Source organism: Anser brachyrhynchus (assembly GCF_964034855.1).
Source record: "Anser brachyrhynchus genome assembly, chromosome: 1".
Lineage (NCBI taxonomy): Eukaryota > Metazoa > Chordata > Aves > Anseriformes > Anatidae > Anser > Anser brachyrhynchus.
Window position 1 is genome coordinate 102,834,085 of NC_137694.1, and position 27,116 is coordinate 102,861,200.

At 53.5% G+C, this 27,116-nt stretch overlaps 2 protein-coding genes and 1 long non-coding RNA gene across 3 annotated transcripts; 2 read left to right on the forward strand and 1 right to left on the reverse strand.

Moving 5' to 3' along the window:
• Window positions 1–62: 62 nt before the first annotated feature.
• On the forward strand, window positions 63–4,230 carry GAPDH (glyceraldehyde-3-phosphate dehydrogenase). Its single transcript, XM_080585831.1, has 12 exons — window positions 63–178; window positions 619–661; window positions 1,278–1,377; window positions 1,694–1,800; window positions 1,885–1,975; window positions 2,147–2,262; window positions 2,370–2,451; window positions 2,621–2,772; window positions 2,909–2,987; window positions 3,255–3,338; window positions 3,493–3,590; window positions 3,933–4,230. The coding sequence occupies exons 2-12, from the start codon at window positions 639–641 to the stop codon at window positions 4,000–4,002; spliced, it is 1,002 nt and encodes a 333-aa protein (XP_080441957.1). The 5' UTR covers window positions 63–178; window positions 619–638; the 3' UTR covers window positions 4,003–4,230.
• On the reverse strand, window positions 3,928–25,693 carry IFFO1 (intermediate filament family orphan 1). Its single transcript, XM_080585760.1, is given in 10 exon segments — window positions 3,928–16,172; window positions 16,481–16,611; window positions 16,782–16,877; window positions 17,501–17,621; window positions 18,542–18,702; window positions 19,686–19,826; window positions 20,147–20,242; window positions 20,321–20,381; window positions 24,779–25,408; window positions 25,410–25,693. Coding segments are annotated over 10 exon segments (1,656 nt in total). The 5' UTR covers window positions 25,526–25,693; the 3' UTR covers window positions 3,928–16,069.
• Window positions 25,194–27,066, forward strand: LOC308192359. The gene is made up of 2 exons (XR_013948741.1): window positions 25,194–25,320; window positions 25,825–27,066. It is a non-coding gene; the product is annotated as an uncharacterized lncRNA (long non-coding RNA).
• Window positions 27,067–27,116: the final 50 nt, after the last annotated feature.

Genomic DNA, 27,116 nt, shown 5'->3' on the forward strand with positions numbered 1-27,116 from the left:
TGCGCGGGCGGGGGCGATCGCTGGGCGCACGTAGCCCGGCCCGGCCCCCGCGCTGCCATTCGGCGGCGGCCCGGCGGGGCGGAGCGGGGGGGGGCGCTGCCTCCGCGGCTATAAAGGGCGGCGGCGCGGCGCCGAGCCACCTCCTCACTGCGCGCCAGGCACCGAGCGGAGGCAGCCGGTAACGGGCGGGGGGGGTGTGGGGGGCTGCCGGTTTTTTTTTTTGAGGGGGGAGGGGGGCGTTCGCCACCGCAGCCCCGCTGGAGGCCGGGAAGGAGGAGGGGGGGGGGGGGGGCGTCGTGTGGCCGCCCCCTGTGCGCAGCGGGGCCGCGTGGCGGTGGGGCCCGGGGGCACAAAGGCGGGCGGCACAAAATGGAGGCGGTGGGGAAGGGGGGTGAGAGAGGGGGGTGGAGGGGAGAGCTTCACGGGTAAAATGGGGGGGGGGGGGTGGATGCGGGGGGCGGTTGGGGGCGGTCCCCGAACGTGCGGTGGGGGGGGGGGGGCCCGTTAACGGTGCGGCGGGGCGGGAGGCCGGGCACGGCAGGGAGCGGCGGGGCGGCGGCCGGGCCTGGCTCTGGGGTTTGGCGTCCTCGCGCCTCACGGCTGCTTCTCTCCCCGCAGGAACATCCCCGAGAGGCAAGATGGTGAAAGTCGGAGTCAACGGGTGAGCGCCAGGGCCGGGCTGCGGCACCGGGAGGCGCCCGGCAGGGCGGGGTTGCAGGGATGTGCACTGGGGGGAGGAGGACGGGGCAAGGTCGCCTGAAGGACGCGGGGATGAGCACTTGGGGATGAGCAGCGGTGCTGCACGGAGGCCCCCTGCACCCGCAACTAACGGCCCCGGGGAGGGCGGGGTGCTGAGTCACTTCCCCGCAGAGACGCGGGGTGAGTCACCCAGGAAGTACCGGCGCTGTCGGTACGGCCCCGTCTCCATTTGGGGGTCCCCCGCACCCCAGTGCGGGCTGTGGGGCCGGCGGCTCCCTATCGAAAGGTCGCCAGGTGGATCGTGTGTCGGCAGCGCCCCGGGAATGTGACCTTCTCCCACCCTGCTGAGGAGTAACCGGATCCCCCGGGGCTTTCAGTAAATTTAGCGCCTGACCTTTCTTCCGAGGTTGCTCCGGCTGGGGGTCGCTCTTAATCTTTAACCATGGCTTCTTGGCCTTTGGACACTGGTGTGGGACTCCCTCCTGCCCTTTTGGGCAAGGAGCAGTGGATGTTCTTCCATGCCCAGTCAGGCATGTTGCTTGCTGGTCCTCCTCATCTGCATCTCTTTTTCTTCCCAGATTTGGCCGTATTGGCCGCCTGGTCACCAGGGCTGCCATCCTGTCTGGCAAAGTCCAAGTGGTAGCCATCAATGATCCCTTCATTGATCTGAACTACATGGTGAGTTGCCTTGGAGTGCCCCCTCTGGGCACTGTGTGTGCCTTGCATCTCCTTGGATAGCACAGTGTGGCAAGAAGTTCCTCTAGCTCTGTTCTAGCTGCTCCCCATGGAAACTATGTGTGGGGCTGCAGGTGGATTAAGGGACAAACGAAACATAGTGGTGCAAGCTAGGGAGATACGGCAGAGCCAAGTACAGAGTAGCAGTTGGACAAGGTCACTGAGAAGGTGGAGAGCTGAGATTGTGGCATAGGCAGAGCAAGGGCTGGGGAGATTGCAGCCAGGATGTCTGACCTTCCTTCCCCGTTCTCCTTGCTAGGTTTACATGTTCAAATATGACTCTACTCATGGCCACTTCAAGGGCACAGTCAAGGCTGAGAATGGGAAACTTGTGATTAACGGGCATGCCATCACCATCTTCCAGGAGTAAGTATTTTTCTCTGCTTGCCTCTTTGGAGAATGAAAGCAAGTGTCTTGCAGAACAGCTCTCAAGATTTCATCTATCCTCAGGCGCGACCCCAGCAACATCAAGTGGGCAGATGCTGGTGCTGAATATGTTGTGGAGTCCACCGGTGTCTTCACCACCATGGAGAAGGCTGGTGTAAGTATGCCACTGTGGCATGTGGAGAGATGGGATACTGCTGCTCCTTCATGTGGGTCACACTGAGAACCCTGTGGGTTCTTCAAGATTGGGAGGAGATTGTCTGAGGAAGCGTCTTACTGCTTAGCTGTGGGGCATTGCAGGTTATCTAATCACTTTCCCTTTTTCCAGGCTCACCTGAAGGGTGGTGCTAAGCGTGTCATCATCTCCGCCCCCTCAGCTGATGCTCCCATGTTCGTGATGGGTGTGAACCATGAGAAGTATGACAAGTCCCTGAAAATTGTCAGGTAAGGAGAAGGATGCTTCCTGGCCTGGAATTTTGACCAGCTGCTTGGGATCTCATCTCGTCTCTATAGATAGTGTTGCCTCTGGCTGATATGTCTTTCTTCCTCAGCAATGCCTCTTGCACCACCAACTGCCTGGCGCCCTTGGCCAAGGTCATCCATGACAACTTTGGCATCGTGGAGGGTCTTATGGTAGGTCTGGAGCTTGCTGATCAGGAGGGAGCCCTACCTCCAGGTTTCTCATGTGTGAAGAAAAGCATCTGTACTCCCTACCTCCCTTGGGATGGAGGGGAGGTGCCTGAGATGCTTTTTTGAGACATAGCTGTGTTCTCACTTTTGTGCTCCTCCCCCCCCCCACCAGACCACTGTCCATGCCATCACAGCCACACAGAAGACAGTGGATGGCCCCTCTGGGAAGCTGTGGAGGGATGGCAGAGGTGCTGCCCAGAACATTATCCCAGCATCTACTGGGGCTGCTAAGGCTGTGGGAAAAGTCATCCCTGAGCTCAACGGGTGAGTGTTGGCCTTCCTTGGGTGTAAGGAGGAGGTGGCAGCCAGTGCTTGGCTGGCTCTGACCTGTTCCTAGCAGAATGGCGTGCTGGCAGAGGGATGCTGGGTGCCGTTCCCTGCTGACTCATGTTTCTTGCAGGAAGCTTACCGGAATGGCTTTCCGTGTGCCAACCCCCAACGTCTCTGTCGTGGACCTGACCTGCCGCCTGGAAAAACCAGTAAGTGTTGTGGACAAGGACTAACAATCTCCAGGCTTGCTCCTGCGTCCTCTAAAGATTATTTTTACCTGGAATTACCCCTTGTGCATCCATCTCTTCCCTAGAAAAAAATGATCTTGGTGAAAAAAAGCACCTGACATGTATGACTACTGCTGTACAGCTCCCAGTGTCTGGGCTGCAGCTGTGTTTTTCCTCCCTGCCCTCCCCTGCACTGCTGACACTTGTGTGAGCTGGGATCTGACAGTCTTAACTTTTGCCTCTTCTTAGGCCAAGTATGATGACATTAAGAGGGTAGTGAAGGCTGCTGCTGATGGGCCCCTGAAGGGCATCCTGGCATACACAGAGGACCAGGTAAATGGCTTCTATTATCAGCCTGTGATTAGGGGTGCTTGCGTCACTTTGCTGATGGTACCAGCCTTGCTGGAATTCTGTTTTTGACACTTCTGGTTCAGGCTGTTAGCTGACTGGGGGGTTGAAAATGTTTTACCGCATCTTCTCTGTTCAGGTTGTCTCCTGTGACTTCAATGGTGACAGCCATTCCTCCACCTTTGATGCGGGTGCTGGCATTGCACTGAACGACCATTTCGTCAAGCTAGTTTCCTGGTATGCACTGCCTTGGGGTGGTGGGAAGGCTCTCTGTGTCGGGTAGGGGCTTGGCAGTTCTGTTGCCTGTCTTCTGTTCATAAGCACCAGCAGACAGTGCATGGTGATACACAGGCACTTGTAGAGTTGGGGTGGCTCCAGCATGTAAAAGTCTCTGGAGGGAAATGGTTTCATATCTGAAATGGCTGCAGCTTTCTTCCCTTAATGGAAGGTAGGTGGGTGGGATGTTGCCTACTTTATAAGAAGTGCATGGGAAGTCTTCTGAGGCATTTAAGTGTTCTGGGTGGAAGAGCATTAACATACAGGAACAGGTCGATCCTGACAGCATTTCTGTCTCTCCAGGTATGACAATGAGTATGGATACAGCAACCGTGTGGTGGACTTGATGGTCCACATGGCATCCAAGGAGTAAGCCAAGCATGCAGACCCCCTGCTGCCTAGGGAAGCAGGACCCTTTGTTGGAGCCCCTGCCCTTCACCACCGCTCAGCTCTGCATCCTGCAGTGAGAGGCCAGTTCTGTTCCCTTCTGTCTCCCCCACTCCTCCAACTTCTTCCTCCACCTGGGGGAGGTGGAGAGGCTGATAGAAACTGATCTGTTTGTGTACCACCTTACATCAATAAAAGTGTTCACCATCTGAAATGCCTTGTCTGTCTTAGTGGGAAATCAGAAGGAATTCGGCAAATGTTAGGCGCCTGCTTTAAGATGGGGCCTGCCAGCCCAGCGTAACTGGGCCAGCTCTAACAAGTGCTCTATAGTGTTCCGTGCCCAGTTCTATGCTGACAGGCTACGAATCCAGGCACCAGAGACATGGGGAATGCCAGCTGGTGGTTTGGACAGCTCTGGTCACGCACAGGCGTGGAGCAGTCCTGGGATATGTGATCTGTAAAGAACAGCAAGCAACCAGCTTCACTGAGCACAAGGCTGCTGCCTGGGGAGCTGTGGTATGCAGGCTGATGAGCTACCCATGCCTGCGGGGAGGGGTGGGACTTCTGCCCTTGAGCCAGAATAAGGTGCGGTGCAGGGCTGTGACTGCAAGACTGCGGTAGAATGGAAAGCAGCTCTGCTTCTCCATCTCCCTTCCAGCTCTCTGGATTTGCTTGTCTGATGGGTGCATGCAGAATGAAGTGCTGAGAAATGACTTTGCTGCATTTGATTTGGCAAAAGGGCACAGAAAGCAGTTTTTCTCCCCCTTCTTTACTAGCAAAGTTACAAAGAGGATTTTTCATTCACTTTTGCAGAGTTTAAAGTGAATCAAATTGCCCTGGAGGAGGCCTGTGGTGGTAGCTAGAATTAAGCACAGCCCTGACTTGCAGGAGCAGCAGTTGTAGTCAAGCTTGAGTACTAAATCTCTGCAAGTATCAGCCCTCTGCCAGGAGCTGCATAACCTCTTCCTGGAAGCAGAGCAGGAGCTGAGCCTTCCCTGACCTATGAGTGGTAGGGTAGATAAGCAATGCACTGCCACCACAACTGTGTGACGCTCCTTTTCTATTAAATTTACCGGGGCTGTGAGCGGTATCAGAGGGTTCGTGTTGCTGTCTGTGAGGGAGGCAGGGTTGGAACTGCTGTATGGAGCCCAGCCCAGCTGCTTTTAGAGCCTGATCCTGGAGCAAGGATTTGGGCTGGAATACAGTTTCCTGGAGCTGCTTGTCTCCAGTGGTATAGCTGTGTAAAAACTAAATGTTTACTGGACTGGGGGCAATGACTCAAAGTTGCTTTGTTTAGCGAAAATAGACCAAAGGCAGGTTATTCAACCTTTCTGTATGAACTGGGACTCTGAGCAGCTTGTTAGCTTTGGGACAGCAGCAATACCTGACTTACCCTGTAAACAGCCCTGATGGAGCTTTAAGTAGCTCTGGAGATAAATTTCAGCTGCCAAAAGGTCTTCGGCTGTGATGAGGCTCACCAGAGGCAGCCCTCCTGTGTTGGTGGGTTTCTGCCATGGAGCGGGTTAGCCCGTGGCCCTGTCAGGCTTCCAAGCATGCCCTGTGTGGGTCCCATCCTGTCTTAAATCGCTGTGCTTGGGTGCTTTGAATGGCTGCCCTGTGTGCTACTGCCTGCATACTTGTGTGCGTGCCAGTGGGCTCCTTTGATGACATGGAAGTGCTGGGAGGCAAACACCTTGAGGGGGAGTTGCCTATTTTCTCCATGTAAAACAAAGATATTAAGATATTTTTGAACTGAATAGCCTGGTTTTAAGGTAGTTGCCTTTTTCATTTAAGTCTTATGTTTCCTGAGCAAGCTAAGGCTGCCTGAAAAATTCACCTAGAGCAGAGATCTTGTTATTTATCAAGAAAGAGTCCTATCAAATTACTGTGGGAGCGAGAGCAAATTAATACAACCTGGGAGGTGGGGTAGAGTAGGGAGTGGAGGAAGAGTACCTGTTGTTCTGAAGAACAGCAATTGCTGTGAACATTTTGGATAGAAAGTTTCATTCTGTTTTCATTAAAATACTATTTCAAGCCATTTATAATCTTCCTTGAAGAATGATACAGGCAGCTAGGGGGAGCAAGCTGGGAACCACAGAATTTAAAACACAGTTGCTCTTGTATGGAAATAATGAGAGAGAGCTTGGCAAAAAAAGCTGTGCAGCCCTTAGACCGCCTGGAGGGCTCAGTTTCCTGAATCATCCTACAAGCTCCCTAGCTCCTTCCTCCAAATCCTCGTTTTGCATCCGGACACTGTGCCTGCAGATGGCACCACAGCAAGGCCCCTCTGGACAGATGGAAAATCTAGCTCAGTGTCTAGCCACCGCCGGTGCCACACTGTCCAGTAAACTGCAGCTCTGTTGTAAAAAATTGATTAAATATATATATATATATATTGCCAACTTGAAAGATGGCCATTGGGATAAAGAAGGGAGCTCTGCTGTTGTGGCTGACTCTTACTCTGTAGAAGAATTTTTGACTATGCAGAGGAGCTCTAGGTTTGCTCGTAAAACAGTTCGAAGGAAAACTCATAGAAACGATTGCTCAGGGGAGGCAGGCTCTTGGACCGACATAAAGAGGTTCTTGCTCAGCAAAGGAGCTAGAAGCAATCATGCCACTCTGCCAGGACAAACCGGCTCCAAGAACAGCTACGGTTAGCCAGAAACCACTCTGGTTTCTGAACTTCTGAGCACAGCTGGGAGGGAGAGGTACCTGCGAGACGGGTTCAGTCCTCTGCAGGGTTATGCTGACACAAAGCACACCAGTCGACCCAAGGGAGATCCCCGGCAGCCAATCATTTCTAGGGGTGGTCAACTGCAAATTATTTTTTTTTCATCTTTTTTTTAAGACAGAGGAAATTCAAATAAAGGTGCGGTATGATAATTAGCAGTGCTGTTAGAGGAAAATGCCCTTTTATGGCAATTTTAAATATTAAAATAATTTAATACATCGCTGGCTTTTGCACACACTATCACACACGCATTACTCCCCAAGAAATGGCTGGAGTAGTCCTCAGACCACCTTCTGAAGATGTCAGCGTGAAAATTCAGCCTTAAGCAAAATGTTGTGTAGTGAAAAATCATCTTGAGCAGTTGTGGAAACTAATTCATGCTATGCAAATAGCACAACAAAATGTAACAAAATAGCAACTGCATAAGCACAGTAAAAAGAAAGCTTTGGCCACTCAAACTGTCCACTTCTCAAGTAAACTAGTGGCTGATCAAATCAATAAAAAAGCTCTGTGCAAGGAAGATACAGGTCTTGGATAGAAAAGACTATGAGGCAACGCACGTATTGGACATTAGTACGAGACAAACACCTTAAATGACAACGTTCCAAACTCTTCTTTGTAACAGATGCCATTCACAAAACACAGGTTCACAGCTTAGTCGTAGTACACAAACAGTGCTGTGTGCACAGTCACTCACAAAAAGCAGGCGTTTCACTAAAAACAAGCTGCCTACATTTTGGCAATCTTATTTATAAACACTGCAAAAACAAATAATTTGTTGCTTACTCTTGTGAGCTGAATATAATTTCTTACTACGGCACAGCTAACTTACCTCCATGTATTATCTTACTATAGCAGTGGCATCTTATCTTCTCGAGGGAATTATTTTCAATTAAATGTACATCTCCTAGAAGAAACAATAGTAATGTGTTATAGTTTACTGCACAAGATTCAAAGAGACAGCCTTCAAAGAGCAGTAGCTGTAGTCAAATGAAAATAGAAGAAAAACTCATAAATAATAGCAAATTCAATTTAAAAGAGCCTTAAAAAAGGCAGGTTTTAAGGAAAATATGTGAGAAATAAAAAAGGTAGTATTAAAATCTTTTTTAAATGCATCTCAGACACAGGAAAGCTGCCAAAGAGCCATAAGATGGAATGGGAGCATTTAGGGAAGGCCACGGTAGAAAAGTAAAAGCGATGTTGTTGCCATCAGTAGGGGTATTCCCAGATAACAGATTTTTCCCTCAGCAGAGGTGAGACAAAGACACCATTGCCAACTGAAGTGAACTTGAGAATATCTCCACGATGTGAAGCAGCAACCTGTCAGTACCCAGTGTAAATCTCAGATGGTTTGGGGCATGAAACAGCTGAACAGTTAACTAAGCTGTAATTCATTATGCACATCAGACCCGACACCAGAGATTAGAAAATTACAGATGTGATGGCAGATTTTTAGAAAGGCCCACCAAGGAGTCCAGAAAGTAGAGAGAAATATCAATTTTACCTCTGTATAAGACAATTCAGCTGAAGCCCAGCACGAAGATAAGAGTTAGTCAGCACCTGGTTGACAGTGAAGCAGTGGGGTAGGCTCCGTGTTGCTTTCATTGCAATAAACCATGCCTCTGAGGGCTGTTTGCATCCTTGACTGCATTTGTCAATGTGATTGCTAGTAAGAGTAACTCGTGTTGAAGATCAAGTGGATTTAGAGAAGACAAGGGTGGCCAAACCTTTTAAAGGTAGTTTGTAATCTCCAGCTTTTCAGTTACCAGCCTGGCGTATGTGCTGGACCCCTAAGAGCACGCTGAAGTTTCACTGAATGCGTACGGCCTCCAGCCTCCCCAACTCCTCATAATCCTTGTATGCCTTTCTCAGCCTGATTAAACAGCCTTCTAGCTCATCCTCAAGGGCAAAAACTCTCATTCGCCTTTTTTTTTTTGAGGAGCTAAAGAGACTAAACTTTTCACTCTCAAAGCATTTTTCTCCAGCCTGGAATCAGAGTTAGGACTCGTTGCTCCAACTACTGCAAAATGTGATGGGAACCAGGACAAAACCACACCAGTGCCAAACAGGAATAAAAGATGTTTAAAAACAACTGGCTGAGAACTCGCATGAGGCTGCTGCTTCCTCAGCCTTTCCAGAGCTCCTGTTGTCCCAGATATGGTCAAACACTATTATTCCTTGCTCTTAGATTTATCTATCCATAGTTACATATTGGCTATATGTGTATGGTAACAGAGCCTGTTTTAGCCCTATTTAAAAACTTAAATTATGAAATTATATTTCAATGCCTCTCAGCATTTTGTTTGAGGCATTTACCCCTTTTGAGACTCTTGGGATATCATCTCTACATATCAAAAATGGTAACAGATTTGTCGATCGACTTCTTCTCCCTCCATGTCCGTGCAGACTTCTTCCATTATTCCTGATTTTTACTCTCCTCCCCGCTGGTTTCTCATTGGTTTCCATATGTGGGCTGTCAGGCTCATCACTTAGGTAATTTGTTCACCCATCTGCCCAGTCATTTTTAAATGGGTCTTCCCCAATTCATCTAAGAATCGACATCAACAAACCATGAATTTCAGCAGCCAGCACTTCTTCACCACCAACGAGATTAGAGCACTTTCTAAAATGATGTTTGCAGAAAAGCAGCTGCAACACTGCATTTTTCCAGGGTCACTCACTCCATCTCTGTCAAGCAGCCTCAGGCATTGTGAAGCAGTTTGTTCACACCACAGCACCCCATGCATTTCTCCCCATCAGCGCACTCTAGGTCACCTGTACCTGGAAAAGTGAAAGTGTTCATCCTGAGAAGATCCTGTCAAGAATTCTCCGTAATTACTAATGGCTTGGAAGTGCTACATTCCCCTACGACCACATTCTGCTCTTTGCAAATATAGAACAGACATATCTGATGAGTACTTCCTTTTTTTTTTTTTCCTTCATTTAGGACTTTTTTTTAATCCCAGTCAAGAAAAAGGCTTATATTACTGCAAGGATTGATTTTCCTTTAAATATAACTTGAACAATGTGTTAGCATCCTTAGATATCCACCTATAGGTATTTATTCTTGAGGTCATCAGCCACTCATATAACTTTTTTTATACATCTCAATTATTTTGTCATCCCTGTATTCATCTTCCTCCACACACAGTCACTGCAGTTGTTACAATGTTTATTTTATTTTTATTAATTGAGGTCAGGTTTTTTTATTACTTTTATTAATTATTTTCAAGTACTACTGTCACATGGCCACTTACTCAAGGAATTGTTTTACTGAAAGCTATCTTCTCATGCATACTAAATCACAGCTTTTCGGATAACTGAAAAAAAAACCTCTCATCTTTCCAAAGATCTGCCACTTAAATCACACTTTCCTGATACTTCTCCTAAATAATTCCACTGTAAGAAAAGGCTATATAATACCATACAGTTCTCTGTTATGATATTTTTGTCCTGGGTGATATCTTGATTTGTTTCTCAGTCGATTCCTTGTCTTTAGGCAACCACCAATTCTAACTCAATCTTCATCTGTCACAAGGACATGTAAAATCATTGCCTTACTTGGGCATGCCATTATTTGTAACTTGCTGAGAAGCACCCCATGGCATAGCATATTCTTTAGTATTCCCATCCAAAGTCTCCCATGACGACATATTTTTCCTTTTCACATGAAGCAGAGAGGAACTTAAGAAATAAATCACTGTGTTTTGTTTGGTGACTGAGGATTATACAAAAGACCTTCCAAAGCCCTAATGAACATGTGTGTCAGATCATACTGTTTTGCTGTTGGCTCTAGAGGGAATGTGTTTTTTAGCACAGCTTGCAACTGCAATTCATGATTGCCCTTCCCTATTCCACCTTTACCAGTGGGTTAGACTGGTGAGCTGGGAGTTCTATGATGTGATGTTGAACTTCAAAAATGTCAGTTAATCACATTTCTTCCTGTCCTGAGAACTTTTAGTTCCTCTTGCATGTTGCCCAGATGCACAGTCTCCTGCGGAAGCTTAAATTGTTGCCTCTTCCCACGTGTTGTAATATTGATTCAACTTGATGGTGACATCTTTTAGTGGCTGCTTGAACCCCTTTTCCATAGCATTACCTTAGTATCTTCCTGGCTATTGTAGCTGCTTTCCAAGCTAAGAAATCTACACCCCTTCTGTCAGGGGGCCTATAGCATCCTCTCCTTGCTCACGTCCCAAGAAAAAAATGACTCAATCATTTAACAAATTCACATCTAAAACAGTTCTCGCAGTCTCAACTTCTTTTGGAAGATTTTCAATGGTGACCGAACTTCCCTTAAGCTGCCTGTAGCCCATCCAGTCCTCCTTGCTGCCTTACCAATTGTTCCCAGCATTAGTCACCATCAGTAGGGGCTTGTCAGATGATTTCATGAGTCTGCCCATGCATCATAAGATGCATCTCCAAGGAGACAGCACTCCACTGTGTTCTGAGTTAATTCTGACCTCTCTTCATGTAGAAGTGGAGCTCTTCGTGTAGAAAACATCAGCACGAGTCTGCACCACCGTTGGGTGCTCTTAGGATCACTCGACTGCAGCTGGAATCGACAGAGCTGCTGACACAGCCGAGGCCCTGGTGGGGGTTTATCATCTGGCCTAGCTCCACCTTGGCTGACTCACAGCAGGACTTCAAACAAGGCCTGCCATCTATTCTCAGCTCTTCTGCAGAGCTGACAGGCAGATCTCTCCTTAGAAGATCGCCACCGCCATCTAAACATAGAAAGAGTTTTGCAGCAGAGGTATGAGGCTCGGGAAAGCCAATCTCCTAGCTTGAATATAGAAGCAAGAGCAAGTTTTTATGCAGCTTTGATTGCTCCTGCCCTCCTAGCTTAGCACAAGAACAAGATAAATAGAATACTAAACAGGTTAATCAAAAGCTGCTCCAGTGAAGGCTGTCAGCACCACATTTAGGTCCATTGAAGGGATCCTAAAACAGGGAAAAGCTAATTCACACAAAGCTGACTCATGGGGTAGGGACAGAGCCTCCAGCAGAAGGTTGCTGGGTGGAAAGCACCACCAGACAGCTGAACAGACAGACAAGAAGCTTTTTCAGTTCTGATGTATGATCTAAAATAGATGGGACCCAGGAATGAGCAAAGGGAGGGAGAGGGCTCAGACCTGCTTAACAAAAGGAAAAATTACCTGGGCTATGTAGTGGTTGGGTGACTGAACCCTTCCTAGAGCCTGTAAGAACATCCCACATCCCCGTGATGAGGTGCAAGGAGGGTGATGTGGGAAAATATGGTAGGCTTCATGAAGAAACTCAGTCAGCCTATCTTGGCAGACACTGTCTTTGGTATGAAAATTCACCTTCTACATGAAAGAGGAAAGAGAGGCCACTCTGCCGGCCACTGGATCATAAACACATTCAGCAGGGAGACAGGGCTTAGTCCTGTCTTACAGCAAAATGCCTGGCATTTTCTGCTGGAGCACCTCACCAAGAGGCTGATCTCAGCACAGAAAGCATGGAGTACAGCAGCCAAGGTAAAGAACTGCATCCCTCCCTCCAGCTCAAAGGCTGGCAGTCTCCCCCGGTGCCTTATGGAGGCAGGATGCTGACAAGTGGTTATGTCCCAGCTCTTGCATCAAGGGATGCAAGATGCATCAAGGGATGGTTTTCATGCCACTCCCACTGCTGTTAAATACTTGCACCTGTCCTCACCAATACACAATAGTCCAAGTGTTGGAGAGAGAGAAGCCGTAGCAAACACTAGCATGTTCCCAGACTGCCACAGTGAGTCTGCACCAACACGGACTTCCACAGTGTGGGGAAGCTGAAGCAGCCTGCCTAAATACTCAATGGGAGGGCTTCACCATCAGTCCAGAGACATGATCATAAAACCATGGTCTTTGACGGATGGTCATGTAGATAACTAGACAGCAGTCACATCTGAAGGGTCCTGAGATGGATGCTGGCAGAAGGACTGGCCCAGATGCATCCTTCCATGGGACCCCATTCAGTAAGACACATCCATGTCTGGACTGTACTTGGGCAATAAACATTCACGTTAATACGTGGATGCTGAGATAGGACTTTGTCCTCTGCATGCCAAGGTCCACTCTGGTGCACTAGGAAGTAGATTAGGCTCAGCTGCAACATGTTCACAGGTGAGCAGGGTCAGCTGGAGAGTGTACCTGACCTGCTCCTCCAACATTCAACTCATCTGCTGGGTCCAGGATAGGAAAAGGCCCCCTCCATCCACCGACAAGCTGCCCCTGCAACCAAGATTTTGAGAAAGCTTAGGCCAAACAAAGATTTTGAATGGGTTGTGGTCTGAGGATAAACGAGACTCATGATTATGCCCTATGAGACGACTACAGGTGTTCACAAAGACTAAGCAGCCAAGACCTGGGTCTCCACTAGACAATTTCTTCTGACACTGCTTCTTGAGCCAGCGCTGCAGTGAGGTGTCCTGGAAGAGGGGTGAGGCTGGGGCATCAAGAAGCAACACAGTGCTGAACAGTTCCTAGATACCACAGTTCCAGAGAAAGCATGCTAGATACTCCCCAAAAGGAACAGAGAGGACCCTACAGAGTAGAGTTACATAAATGGAAGATCCACATCTCCTCATATCCAGCATCAAAGGTGTGAAGTCACTACTGAAGGATAGGCAGATGCAGGGGAGATTGTCCAGTCACCATCAGAGGCTTTGGGCCATGCTTCCCGTGCTGAGAAGTCACAGAGGGAAAGGATCAGCATTGCATGTCCTGCCAGCGAGATCTCATGAGCTTTCATACTGGTGGGAATCAGAACCTGTGACCGGCAATGCAATTCACCAAAGGACATCATCTTGCAGAAGCATGATGGAGACATCTCAGTTTCACTGCAAATGAGATTCTGACTAGTGTGGGACTGGGATACCCATGCGTCCTGGTGCACGGGTGCCTGACAGCACCAGGTGGTCATCTAGGCAATGATTTCTAGAGGCAGAGACGTTGGTCCTTCTACTCTTCATGCTTGAAATCTCTCAGCACACATATTTTAGAGTAGTGGATTTCTGAAGCAGCACAAACAGATCAGAGGCCAAGATATGCATGCCATGGATTACACACGGGGAGAGACAGACTTTGCCAGCTAGTCATAGAGATCTCCACATCAGAGAAAGGGCAGAAAATGCTGCAAGGAAATATACGGGAAAGGGGATTTGCATGAACCACAAGAGCCTTTGGGCAGGACAGAAAGCGATCTTTGAGCTACTGCGTGTGAGGCATCATCACTCAAAAGAAAAACCATGGATTAAAGTATTTGGTCTGTTTTCAGTTCTTTTAGGAAGAAAAGATAAGAGGGAAGAGGAAAAGAAATGGAAACCAGGGAAGGTGGTGTGGAGGTAAGGCCACGAGGGTGAATGCCCAGTCTCTCCCGAGACCTCCTGTCTGCGCAACCGCATATTGCAAGGGCAGGAGGGGAGCACCCCTGTGCTGGCATTAAGCACACTGCTGCATGCATCAAACATTCTCCCATCTTCTCGGTGAGAGGCGAGCGTGGCACTGATCCCAGCAGCAGCAGACCATCAGCTAACGAACTGCAGTGTCCCCAGGCCAGCAGCAGTGCCTTGGCCCGGAGGTTTCCTTGCAGCTGGCACAGCCTCACCCTCCCACCCCCAGGAACCAGACCTAACCAGACAGCTTCACGTACGCCGAAACACCAACACGTGCTGTAACACGTCTTGCAGCCACGCGCAGAGGACCTCACCCTGCTTAAACGCCGACCCTCTGCATTGTGACGTGCAAATGCTCAGGTGCTCATGTGCACGACAGCGTTAGTTATGCAAGCCAAACCTGGGAAGGTAAATTATTGCATTCCCCCAACCCGTATTTTATCTACCTTACCTAATCTTATGGGTGATCCAAAAAAACTCTACTGTGATCTACTTTATCTTCCCTTCGGGGCCTTTTGCAAGAGGTGTTTTTCTCTGGAGCTTCACCTGCTTTTGCTGTGCAGCCTGGGTCCACTGATCTGCAGACGACCCTGCAAAACACTGCCTCTCAGCAGGATACTTTTCCCATCCAAAAACATCCCGTCACTGGAGGAGGAAGTGCAAGGTCCACACGGGTAAATGCTACAGGAGATGGTGAGACAGGGGCACCCTAGGCTGGATGCAGAACTGAGGACAGGTAAGGAGATGCTCTGGCACACCTTGGTAAAAAGCTGACGTAGCAGAGGAGACCCAGCTCTTAGGCAGGAAGGTCTCTGCAAGGCACAAGCCATGTTCAGCTTTGTTTCCTCCACAGAAACACAAACCTCTCCCGTCTCTCAGTATTGCTCACTCATTCCCCTCAGCAACTAACCTCAGCCTGCTGTCAGCTTTGTGTAAGTGTTTTTTTGTTTGGTTTTTAAATGGGAATTGGGAGAAAGCTGGAGTGAGGATGCTGGCCTGTGGTGAAGGGGTGCAGACACATCAGAGGAAGGTGCCATCGGCATCAGTGCAGATAAAACAACTCGGTTTGGTTTTATTTTAAGCCTGGAGCCTGGCACACGCAGTACCAGCGTTATATGTGGCCCTTTGAGGGCCTGTAGCTGCCCAAAGAGGGATCTCACCGCCAGCACCTTCCTGCACGAGGGATGGGAGCATCCCGGGGAGCAGGGCCGGGCAGAGGAGGCCCCGCTTCGAGCAATGCAGTCCTGTGCCTGCTGCAGCCCAGTGAGAGCCCACGCCCAGAGAAGCTGTAGAAAAGGCAACCGTCCCGTTTAATGATCCCTCGTCTCTGTAACAAACGCGCCACCGACGCGCAGCAAAGCAAAGTGCACGGTGAGCGGGACTCGGTGTCCCTGCCCCACAGGAGGGGACAGCGGCGGTGCCCGGCACAGCGCCAGGCCTACCCCAGTGCCCAGGGAGCAGCGAGGATGGGGACAGCCCAGGGCTCGGTCCAGTTGGCACCAGCGTCAGGTCCAGTTTGCAGGGAGGTACAGCTCTAGTTCGGCTCCTGCGCGGCACGAGGAGGACAGGGGGCAGGCCAGGTGCACCAGGACAGAGCCTGGAGAAGGTGGGTTTAGAGGGCCTGGGGGACAGGTCCTGGAGAGCGCTGCTGTGGCAAGTTTGGGGCCACCCTGCCTGAACCGCAGGTAAACCGAAGCGGGGAGAAGGAACAGACAAGGGGCTGGAGGGTGAGCGGCCCAGACAGGGTCTACCTAGCTATTCCCATTCGCAAGACACCTGGCGGCAGGCGGATCTGCCCCAAGGTGGGGGTGGGCCTGGGTGACAGGCGTTTACCAGCAGCTCCGTGTCCCTGACAGTCTCTCCCAGGCGTGGCTCAGACACCCCTTTGCCAGGAGCGGAGGGCCAAGGGAGCGGGGCCTCCCCTCATTATCTGATGGAAGCGTCGCTGGGGGGATCCCGGTCGGACTCCTCGCTCTCCTCGTTGGGCGCCGACTCGCTGGTGGAGGCCGGGGTGAAGGCAGGAGACTTTCTGTGGAGAAGGATAAAGGGCACGGCGATGTCAGGGGGAGCCCTTGGGTGCTGGCAGGGTGTCCAGCCCGGCTCCAAATGCCCCACACCTCTGCACAATGGCAGCTCCCCTCTCTCTGTCAGGGGCCTCGCCTGTCAGAACTGACTCCAGTGCGCAATTCACCCTCTGCAGACACGGCACCATGGCCTGCGCGGAGGCTGCTCACTGGGAGTCCAACAGCCCCAGCTCCGGGACCTGCCCTCTCCCCACACCATGTCAGGACTGGCACTACCGACTACTACCACTGGTATCTTGGCCTTCCCGCTTACCTGTCCCCAGACTGGGTGATGAGCCGCCGGCAAGTCTCCATCTGCACATCCAGACCTCGCTTCATGCTGCACATCTCCATGTATTCATGCAGGTGCCGGTTCATGTCGTTCTTGGCCGTGGCCAGCTCCAGCTGCCAAAAGGGAGATGGTGCAGAGATAAGCCCAGGGCACACTGCACTGCAGAGAAGGGGGCATGACATCCTCTCTGTGACCAACTACCTGCTCTAGCAGTTGGTTTCTCCCTCCTCCAGGGACCCACTCCCCCATTTCCCACCCTTCTCTCACTCCCTCCTCCTCACACCTCTATTTGGTCGATGGTTTCCTGGTACTCCTTCTCACGGCTCTTGAACAACGACTCTGTGTCCTTGATCACCTTCTCCAGGCTGTCATCCTGTTGCTGGGGAGAGCAGAAAGCATGTTTAGAGGCAGGCAAGCGTCCAACGTGATGAACCAGGGGAAAGAGAGAGAAATCAGAGAGAGAACTGGCAGCAGTGGATAAAAGAAGAAAATTCATGAGCAATATAGCCAGGGTGACAGACGGGGCATGAGTCAGTCCTGTCAACACGTGGCAGAGAGACCTGAGATACGCCACACTGGACAGCAAATACATCAGCCCAGAAAAAGCCCAGCAAAGCCCAAAAACTTTGGAGAACAAAGCCAATGCCTTGATGCCCTACACACAGGCTGTGTTCAAGCACCACATGTCCCCAGCGGACCACTGAGGTTCAAAGGTACAGGACAGCAGGGGCTTTGGCCAGACTTTGGGGCCTCAGTTTGGGCAGAGTTGCTGCCCTAGATGTGCTGTGGGCAGAGACAGAGAGAGGGCCACAAGAGCTCAGCAGAGCTTGAAGATCCATCTGGGACTGGAGAAAGCATCTGCATGGGCCTCTGAGCGACAAAGGGGCTCTGAAGCCTGGTCACTGAACGAGCAGGTCCCCAGGCTCCAGCAGGACCAAGCACCCCAGAGAGCAAGCACGAGCCCAGGGCTAAACCCAAGATGGAGGCTGGCACCACCGTTACCTCCCCCTGCACCTCTGCAGCAGCAATGGCGTATCCGGAGAAGTCCTCCCAGAGGAGCAGCGTCTCTTCTGTCTCCTCCCACGTGAGGCTGTCACAGTCATCTTCAAAGTCGTATTCCCTCCTGGGGGTGAGGGGACGGCATGTCAGCACCAAGCAGAAAAACCCTCGCGGGGAGGACAGGCAGAGCAGGGAGTTGTGCCGGCACTGAAACCCTTGCCCCGGCTCGTGGGCAGGGCTGCAGCTCTTGGACGTCTGCGCATGGGTGAGTTCAGGCATGTCCAAAACCAACAGCTGACGGAGAAAGGGCCAGCTTTACGGTCAGGAGCCCCAAACCGAGGCAGTGACTCACAAAATCCAGGAGCAGTGATGAGGGGAGGGGCACGGACAGAGGGAGGGTGGCTCAGCACTGCTGCTCAGCAGGCACGTGCCACCCAGGAGGGCATTGCCATGGAGGCGAAGGCACAGGGGAACTGAATCAAGCCCTAACGGGAAAATTAAACATCCTCATCATCCTCAGGAGGCTGTGGGGATGGGAGAGGGCTGCAAGCGCCCAGGGACAGGAGGGCACAGCTACAGAGTGCAACCAGGCACCGGGAGCAGCATCCTCCCCACAGCCAAGGAGGGCTCAGGTACTGGTCAGTCCCACCTTGGTGCAGCCACAGGGCACGGGGCACAAACACCAGCCCCGATGGAGCTCCCACCTCACCCTCACCCTGAATCAGGAGCTGCAGACTGCTCCCATCCCTTACCTCCCCAGCCATCAGCCTGCACATCCAGGGTGCCCACAGGGGAACCTGGTGCCCAGCGGGGTGGAGAAGAGCCAGGAGGACACGCTCCATCACAGAGCCTCCCCTTGGGAGCGCGGCCCCCAGCTGCAGCCCGAAGCCGCAGCCTGCAGCCAGGTGGGCCACGCACCCCCTCGGGTGGCAGAGCTGGGGCTCAGCACCACGCCAGGAGCGGGGCAGCTTGCCCAAGCACCTTGCTGCAGGTGGGACAGCAGAGGCAAGGCTCTCTGCAAGAGTGAGGCTGGGCCGCACTCACAGCTGGTTCAGCATCCTCTGCATTTCCTCATTGATACTCATGGCTGTGGTCTCATCCTCCTCTTCCTCTTCAGGTTTCCTGGAGGCATCGCTCTCTGACAGCGACGTATCTTCATCGCTGACCTGCTTCCGCTCCCGCTTCCGCCCCACCGAGGCTGGGACCTTAACGGGAGACAAGTGCAGAGACTACAGAAACGAGGCCGGGTCCGAGGTCGGGAGTAGGTAGTTGAGAGGAGATGGAGGGAGAAGGAATGGCGGAGGGACAGAAAGACAGGGAATGAGAGAGAGAAAGAAAGGAAGGAAGAAAGGAAAGAAGGGGAGAGAGAGAGAGAGAGAGAGAGAGAGAGAGAGAGAGAGAGAGAGAGAGAGAGAGAGAGAGACGGGCTTATTATGATCAGGTTGAAGGTGGTGCAATGAATAAAATATGGTTTTAGCATTTTCGAAAATTAAAACTAAGCAACCAAAGATGAATTCCATGAATTTGATGAGACAAACAATGATGTTTTATTGCAGAAGAACTCAAAACACCCACCACCCCAGACCAGAAACAGAGGGAAACACAGCGACAGAAACGGGAAAAAAGAGACAGTCTAAAAAAAGTGAAATATGTCCATATTTACAGTCCAACCTTATAGAAAGCTTATAATTTGTACAATTTCTCAACTGAATGAAACTAACCAGTTGCTTCTGTTGGAAAAAAAGAGAGAGAGACAGAAATGCAGCAACATCCAGAAAGAGAAGAGAGACAGAGACAGAGAAGAGTGACAGAGAAAATGACGGAGAGGGGAAGGGGAAGGAGAGAGATGGAGTTAGAGACAGACACTCAAGAAATTCGTCTCCCTCCTGCAGCTGCTCCCCTATCGCTGTGGTGTCCCAGGGCCCAACACAACAGATTGGCAAGAGGTTGAGGGGACTCTTGACGCTTGAAGCAACATTCGGAGCTCTCCGACTCCTCTCTGTGCCCTTTTGTCTGATGCTCCCAAAGCACAGCATCCAAGAGAGACAGAGAGCAAGGGACCACAAGGAGTAAGGGGCAGGGTGACCAAGTGTCTCCCCTAGCGGGGTCGTGTTGCTGTCTCTTCTACCTCCTTTGGGAACTCTGCTCCCCAGAGCTGGCTGTTGAGCCTGGGACAGGCGCATCTCACCTGAAACATCTTGATCATGTCCTCGCAGTTCCGCTGCTGCGCCACGTCGCACAGCTTGGCAGTGATGTCGATGCGCCGGCAGATGTCCATGTCCACCTTCATGGCCTTCTCCTGGATCTTCGTGTCCAGCTCCGTGATGTTCTGAACCCGCAGTGACGGTCACAGCACCACAAGGGAGGGACAGAGGAGGAGGAGGGTTAGGCAAGGCAAACGGCAGCCAGAGCACCCACGTTCCCTTAGCAAGATAATTCCCATGCTGCAGGACTGCACCTGCATTCCCACTGTGCTCACTGCACCCAGGACCACCCCTGTGTGGTGGTGATGTGCCCCACCACGGGGCTCTGAGCCAGCACAGATGCCTTTCCATGCAGGTCTGCTGTTTGAGGAAGCACACCACAGCCTGGACCCCACCACTCAAGCAGGACACCCGCTGCCGCCTCAGAGATGGGCTACGGACTCACGTTGCTCATCAGTCCCTTGAAGACAACAAGCTCTGCCTTGAGCTGCTCCACCTTCATGGCCAGTTCTTCTTGGCACGCTTCAGCCTCTTGGGCTTCCTGCACCCAGGGCAGAAGGAGACGTGCACATCAGCCAGGGGCAGCTGGGGAGCAGGGGAAAGGGGCGGCAATGCTCACCTCCTGCAGCTCAGTGACTCGGTCCTGAAGCTGGACACGCACTGTGTACTCCTCTTCCCATCTAGGGAGAGAAACGTGCCGGTCAGATCCCACCTGCCTCGCATCGCAGGCTGCTGGAGAGAACCGAGTGGCAGCTGCTCACCCCAAAGCTATCCCGGAGGGGGTGAGGGTGGCAGCAGGGTGGGAGGGAGAACGTGCCCAGGAATGCATTGCCGTTTGTTTCCAGGCAGCCACAGCTGCCAAATGCCCGTCAGCCCTCCTGGCCACAAACCCAGCTCCACAACGCTCTTCGCTGACCTCACTTTGGGCTGGCCAGCAGCTCCTGTGGTGGGGGGAGCTGGGGACACCAACCGCAGGCTCCGCGCAGCAGCTGCAACACGTGGGAATGGGCTTTGAGCTTCTCCGGGTACAGCAGAGCTGCGCCCACCTCCACCATATTTGTGGCTGCATTTGTGTTCCTGCCCTTCAGAAGCAGAAAACTCGGTCTAATATCAGACCACATTACACTGCTGTTCTGTGCTTCGATGTGAAGGTTAGAATAAAAAATATTTTGTCCTGCAAGGAACAGTGACGGACTGGCCCGTTTTGTGCCAGGTTGCACCACATTAGCCCACGGATCGATTGGGTTGGGTGGTGGGTACTGCATTAGGCTTTGCAAAAAGCTGTGCAAAAGACCGCACTGGGCTGAGCTGCAAGGTGCCCAGCCTTCCTGCCCAGACACACGTCACCCAGCAGCGGACTCCACCGTGCTTCGCAGCCATGAGATCATCGTCTTGGGCCGTGCTGCGGCGTTGGCCCGGTCCGCGTTTAGCTGGGAGGCCCCCAGGCTGCACGACTGTTTGCTAAAGGACAATCAGGGAGAGCAAACGGGTTGGCATGCACCCCGTGCCCACTGCTGCCCCGTGCGATGCAGCGTGCTGCAAGGCTGCTCCAAGTCCTACCCCTGGCTCTTCTGGGACAGCAGGATTTCTCTGGGAAAGCAACCAGAGCTGGGCCCTGCCTGGTGCTGGGAGCTCTGGTTTCTGTTTAATGCCTGCAAGCACTGACGACCCCAGCTTTTAAATGGCATGAGGACAGGAAAAACCTCTTCTCCTGCTTACTTGCACCCAGCATGGAAAACAAATCCTGAGGACCAGGAAACCAGAGAGCTCAATAAAAGTCCTCACTCCTGTTATCCTAGGGTAAGGAGACAATCTGATGATTTGGGCGAGTCCTGACTTATGAATTTCTAAGCTCTTAAAGCTGGCAGTGCTTCTCCTTACTCAAACAAGGACAAAGCGTGCGCTCCTAGCTTTGGTTTTATCCCACAGCTCCAGAAGGGGAGTCAAAGGGGTTTTGCATCCCTTTGTGGGAAGAAAAAGACAAAGAAGGAGGGAAAGAGAAAGTCAAAAGGTATAATTTTCCTTATATGGGAACTGCTCAAACAAGGCCTCTGTCCCAGGGGAGAAAACGCATTCCACCATTAAAAAAAAATTGTCAGCATCTTCCTCAGCACGGAGCTTACTCGCTGTTTTGGTCTCCACCTCCCTCTGGGTCTCTGTACAGCCCGGACTTCCAAAACCTTGGAAGAATTCATTTCACATGGATGCCATGGAAGATGAGTACAGATCAGACAAACGCTGATCTAATGGCAGAAAGCAAGAACGGTTGTTTGCCCCGTAAGCGACGAACCTGCGTGCCCATCCTTTCACGAACCCCTCTCTCTCGCGCTTGTCTCCTGCCTGGCTCCATTTCCCTCTTCTGTTCTGCAATGCACCACTCCTAATAATAACCCGACTGCATCACTGCACCCACAGCCCGGAGCAGCCAGGAGCCTCTGCCAGGTTGCTGCTGGTCGGATCCAGGCTTTGCCATACAGCCCCGGCTCGCAGCCTCCTTGCTCCACCATCGCCAGGGCACGCCAGGGGGGACACGCATCCTTCCCGTGCCACCACAGCACAGCGACCTGCCTGAAGGGAGAGGGAAGACAGCGAGGTCCCAGCAACAGGCAGAGCCAGCCACCTCCTTGCTGAGCTCGGGCCACCTCTCCCAAAGCTGGGGACAGGACAAGATGCCGTCTCTACAGCCCACATATCCCACTCCCTCAGGTGCGTGTCCCCAAAATTTCTCGTGGAAAAATAAGCGAACCCCCAAACCTCTAGAAATCCCATTTACTGCAGACGCTAGGTGCCTTACTCCCGGCTGCACGCTTATGGCAGGCTGGCGCTGCAGGATGCCCCTCAGACTGCTCGGTGCTTGAAGCTGCACGTTTCTCTCTCTCGTGCTATTTTTGAGCTACATTTGAGCTTAACGCTAATGGTGAACTCCCTGCAGCCTGGCACGCCTTGCTGGAGGGCAGTTGCAGCATGTGTACTGTGGCATTCCTCACGCCACGCTTCCAGTGGGTGCTTGCAGCATCCAAAGATGACAACTACTTGGGAATATAGTTGCAGTGGGCAGAACAGACCCGATGAGACTCTCAGACCCCAAAGCGCTTGGCAGGTCTGTATGCTACTCACAGGCATCCTTCACCCCCCTGCAGAACACCTAGCCCCAGACGCCTTCCCAAGTGTGGTTCCTGCAGCTCTTCTCCTTCCTTTTGCCCCTAAAACCCCTCCTAGATCCCAGGCTTTAACTTAAGGCCCTGCATATCCAAAGAGAAGCTCCTCCTGCTGCACTGCATGAAGGCAATGCTGCCCCGTGACCCACCGGCTCCTCCAGAAGGCACAAGAACCACCAGCACACCTTGCACTGATACAACCCCTTGCCTCTGCTCCCATGCAGGATGCAAAGGGCTGCCTGGAGACAACACCGTCCACACTGTCCCCACGGCAGCCCAGAGCTGTCCCTGCTCCTGCACAGGCAAGAGGGGCATTGGGGCTGGCCCTCAGCACAGGCAAGGGCATGGAAACGGGATCCTCCTCTCCCGTCCCCTGTTTGGGACCCGGTATAGGAAAGGGTCTGGGGGTGGGGTCTGCTTCCTCCCAGCTCCTGGTAACACCGTCCAAAAATAGATCCCACCACCAACATTGGCCCACGGCAGCTCGTCCCTGCTGCCTCAGTCACTACGCCAGCAGGCTTTACCAAAACCTGCTTTCCCAGGAGGGACAACCACCAGAAATTCTCCTTTCTTCCCAGGTTTCATCAGCACCAACCAACAAAACAGAGTCAGGCACTCCCAAACCCAGCAGCTTACATGCTCACAAGCCCAGACAGAGGCTTTGGCATCCCAGCTGTATCCAAACACCGTCTCCCATCCTCCTTTGGCGCTCTCTCCACTTTCCCTTTCCAAAAAGGTGGCTCCGCTCCCAGCTCAGGTTGCCCTGATGCAGCACTAGCTCCAGGCTATCTGATCTAAAAACGCAACGCAAGGAGAGCAGACCACCCCCGGGGAAGGAACCTGACCCTTGCTTAATAAAAAGGCCTTAGGTGCACAGAAAAGCAGAGGCAATCAGTGGGAAAGATGGGGCGCCACCTTTCTTCCTGCAATCCTCTCTTGGTGCCGTTGGAGCACCGGCCATGCAACAGGCACGTCTGCTCAGCCGACGCCTTATAAAGCCAGAAATGTAAGGTGTCAACTCAGATCCCAAGCCCTGATTTTGGCACCAGACCCCACAGCTCCAAGGCACCGGCCAGCAGTATGGTTCACTTGGGTAACACGCTGTGTTTTGCTCCTTTGGGCGGGTACTTAAGCACTAAGTGCTTCTACAGCATCATAGAGCGATTTATCCTCTTCAAAAGTCAGACACTGGGGCAGCAAACAGCCAGTAACTGCATCGCCCTGCCCCGTGCTCTCCCCCAGGCCCTGACCCAGCAACGCCAGCTCGCTGCCTGATCTCATCCTACGTGCGGGTCCTGGAGCAGCCTCACAAACTGCCCTGAAAATGCCTGGTGGGAGATTGCTGGAGAAAGCCCCGGCCAGCTGATACCAGGCTGCGAGAGCAAGGCAGGAAGGAAAGGGCCCGGGGGAGCCAGCCGCCCAGCCTGCCCAAGGGCTTCTCAGCACATCCCCACGTATCCAGAGAGCCCTCCTTCTCCTCCTCCTCCTCGCAGCCTCTTCCCACCCATACCTGCCCTGCTCCTTCACTGCTGCACCTTCACCTTCCTCACCTACTTTCCGGCTGCTCCTCCTTCCTAAGCGTCCCCAGATCCCCTCCCCTTTCAAACCCCGGCTCCTGGAGTCCCGCTATTCCTTCACCATCCGAGTCCCCGCTTGGGAAGGCGTTTCTCCTCCGGGCGCTGGGCTGAGAAGCCAGAAAACACATCCCCAGCATCCCGAGGGCGTTCGAACACCGGGAGGCGAGCGAGGAGATCCGAACGTCGAGAGCTGCTTTTTGGGGTCCACCGTCCCTTTCGCCTTACCATGCTCACGCTTCCCGGAGCCCAGGCTCCGGAGAAACCAGGCGAGGGGCTGCCAGCCTCTCCCACACCGCCCCGGCTGGGCGAAGCCCTGCGGCCCCCCGGCCGCCCCCTCCTCACCTGCGCTTGTACTCGTCGCGCTCCCTCTTCACCTTGGCCAGCACGTTGTAGAGGGCCCGGATCTCCGGCGTGATGGTGTCGATCTGCACACCCACCCCGTCCGGGTGGATCCAGGAGACCCCCGGGCCCTGCACCAGGGTGGTCTCCGGCCCCGGGCCCAGCCTCCGGGCCTGCGAGAAGGACCAGATGGTGCCGGGCATGAAGCGGGAGGAGGCGGCCGACAAGGGCGGCGGCGCCTGGGCCGGGGCGCCGGGGTGGCAGCCGGGGGAGCCCAGCGGCCGTGCGGGGCCGCAGAGGGCGGCGGGCCGGGTGCCCCCCAGCCCCAGCCCCAGCCCCAGCCCCAGCGGCCGGATAGGGCCCACCAGGCCGGTCTGCACCGCCTGGTCGCGGCGAGGGGGGCCGCGGGCCCGGCCGCCCTCGTCCAGCGCCTGCTGCAGCTGCTTCTCCAGCTGCCGGTTGCGCCGCTCCAGCTCGTGGACCTTGGCCAGGAAGCAGCGGAACCGCAGGTTCAGCGTCTTGAGCACGCTGATGTTGGAGCCCAGGTCGTTGCGGAGGGCCATGGCGGCGGGCGGCGGGGGGAACGGGGCGGCGGCGGCGGCGGCGGCGGAGGGCGGCGGGGGGGGGGCCCCGATCCGCCGCGAAGGGCTCGGCGGGGCGCGGGGAGGGCAGCGGCGGCGGCTCGGGGCCCGGCAGCCCCTGCTGCTCCTGCGGCAGCAGGAAGAGGTTGGGGCCGAACAGCGGGTTCATGGCTGCGGCGGGACGGGGCCGGCCACGGGGCCGGGGGGAGCGGGGGGAGCGCGGGGAGCGGGGGCCGGCCCCGGCGGCGGGGGCGCGGCTTCCGCTGCGGATGGGATGCGGCGGCGGCGGCACCGGGGCCGGCCCCGAGCGGAGCGGGCGGTCCCGGGGCTGCCGGGGGAAGCAGCGCCCCGCTCCGCCCCGCCCCGCCCCGGCATCCCCAGCTGAGGGCCCGCCGGGCTCCCGTTGCCGGCGCCTCACCCCCCCAGCGCTCGTTTCCCGGTGTTTTGTGCCGCGTTTTGTTTCTGCAGGACCCTTTCGTGCTTTCCCCGGCGCTGCCCCCCGTGAAACGGCGTGATTCCCTCTCCGAAGCCCCACATTATCCGCGCCTGGGGGCAGCCCTGCCGCTGCTCCGTCACCAGCTCGCCTACGGAAAGCTGCCAGCCCGAGCGGACAGGAGGTCGTGCGGAGGCAGCCGGCCTCGTCCCATGACTGGCTTTCTCCTCATTGTTCCCTGAGCGGACTCAGATCTTTTTTTTCCTGCCCACCACTCAAGCCCTTCGTAGGCCATCTTCTACAGCCCCTCTCCCCAGCCCTACGTCAGTGCTGCCAAAGATGCTTGGATGCCCTTAACCCTGTTAGCGAGTGGGAGGACGCAGAGCAAGCTGATCAGTGCATAAACACTCGCTGATCTGGGCGGCCCAGCGTGGATGCCCGGGCCCTGTGTTCCCTTGCTGTACATGTGTTTGGTTCCCCCAGGACTCGTGTCTCACAGCTGAGCGCGGCGCTTGTGCAAACCAGCTCCTCGGGTCTCAGCCGAGCAGCCAGCAAAGGATGAGCGTGGGGTGGGTGTGGATTAAAGGTGATGCTGCAGCCCTTCTCTTGGAATCTGGAGCCCTCCTCCTCCTTCGCATCCCCCCTGCTGTTACCCCCGCAGGTAGAGCAACCCCACAGCCTGCAACATCCCAGTGGCAATAGCAGCACCACGGCCTGTGCAGCAAGCACTTGCCTAAGCTCTGCGTGGCCTGCTTCTCTCCTGCTGGGGAGACCGTCAAGTGGAGCTGATCAACGAGATGCCAGTGGAGGAAGGCATCGCCACCCATTCATCAAAACCCACGGCACTTCTCCAAACGTGTGTTTATCAGCTCACGTTCAGCAGTGGCACTGCTGGACCCCAGGTGCTTGCATAGGCAGAGTTCCTCACTGCATCTCTTACAACCGTAACTGATGTAAAAATAGGTTCTTAGTCACAGACGTGCTGATGTTTATCTTACTTCCACAGATTTTTACGGCCAAGAAAGGACAACCATGTTTTCTGAGCCCGTGCAAAACACACGGTGCAAATTTCTGTTGCTCAAGTCAGGTACTTCTGGGGGACTGCGTCTCTAGTTGCAGACAGCATGCTAAAAAGACATTGATACTCTGCCACTTCCCTTCATTGGCAAATCAAGGTAGATTCCCCAGGTGGATAACTGCATATTAAAATCATGTGTCTTACCCTGCTTTAACTTTCACTGCTCCTTTGAGATGTTCCCCCTCTCCCAGATCACAGAGCCTTTTACTAGCTGATGCATCTTCCTGGCACAGGTGCTTCGTAGATGGA

Coding starts and splice junctions, on each gene's coding strand:
- GAPDH (XM_080585831.1), top strand. CDS start 639: ATGGTGAAAGTCGGAGTCAACGG. Junction 1,801..1,884: donor GCCATCACCATCTTCCAGGA/GTAAGTATTTTT, acceptor ATCTATCCTCAG/GCGCGACCCCAGCAACATCA. Junction 2,773..2,908: donor GTCATCCCTGAGCTCAACGG/GTGAGTGTTGGC, acceptor TGTTTCTTGCAG/GAAGCTTACCGGAATGGCTT.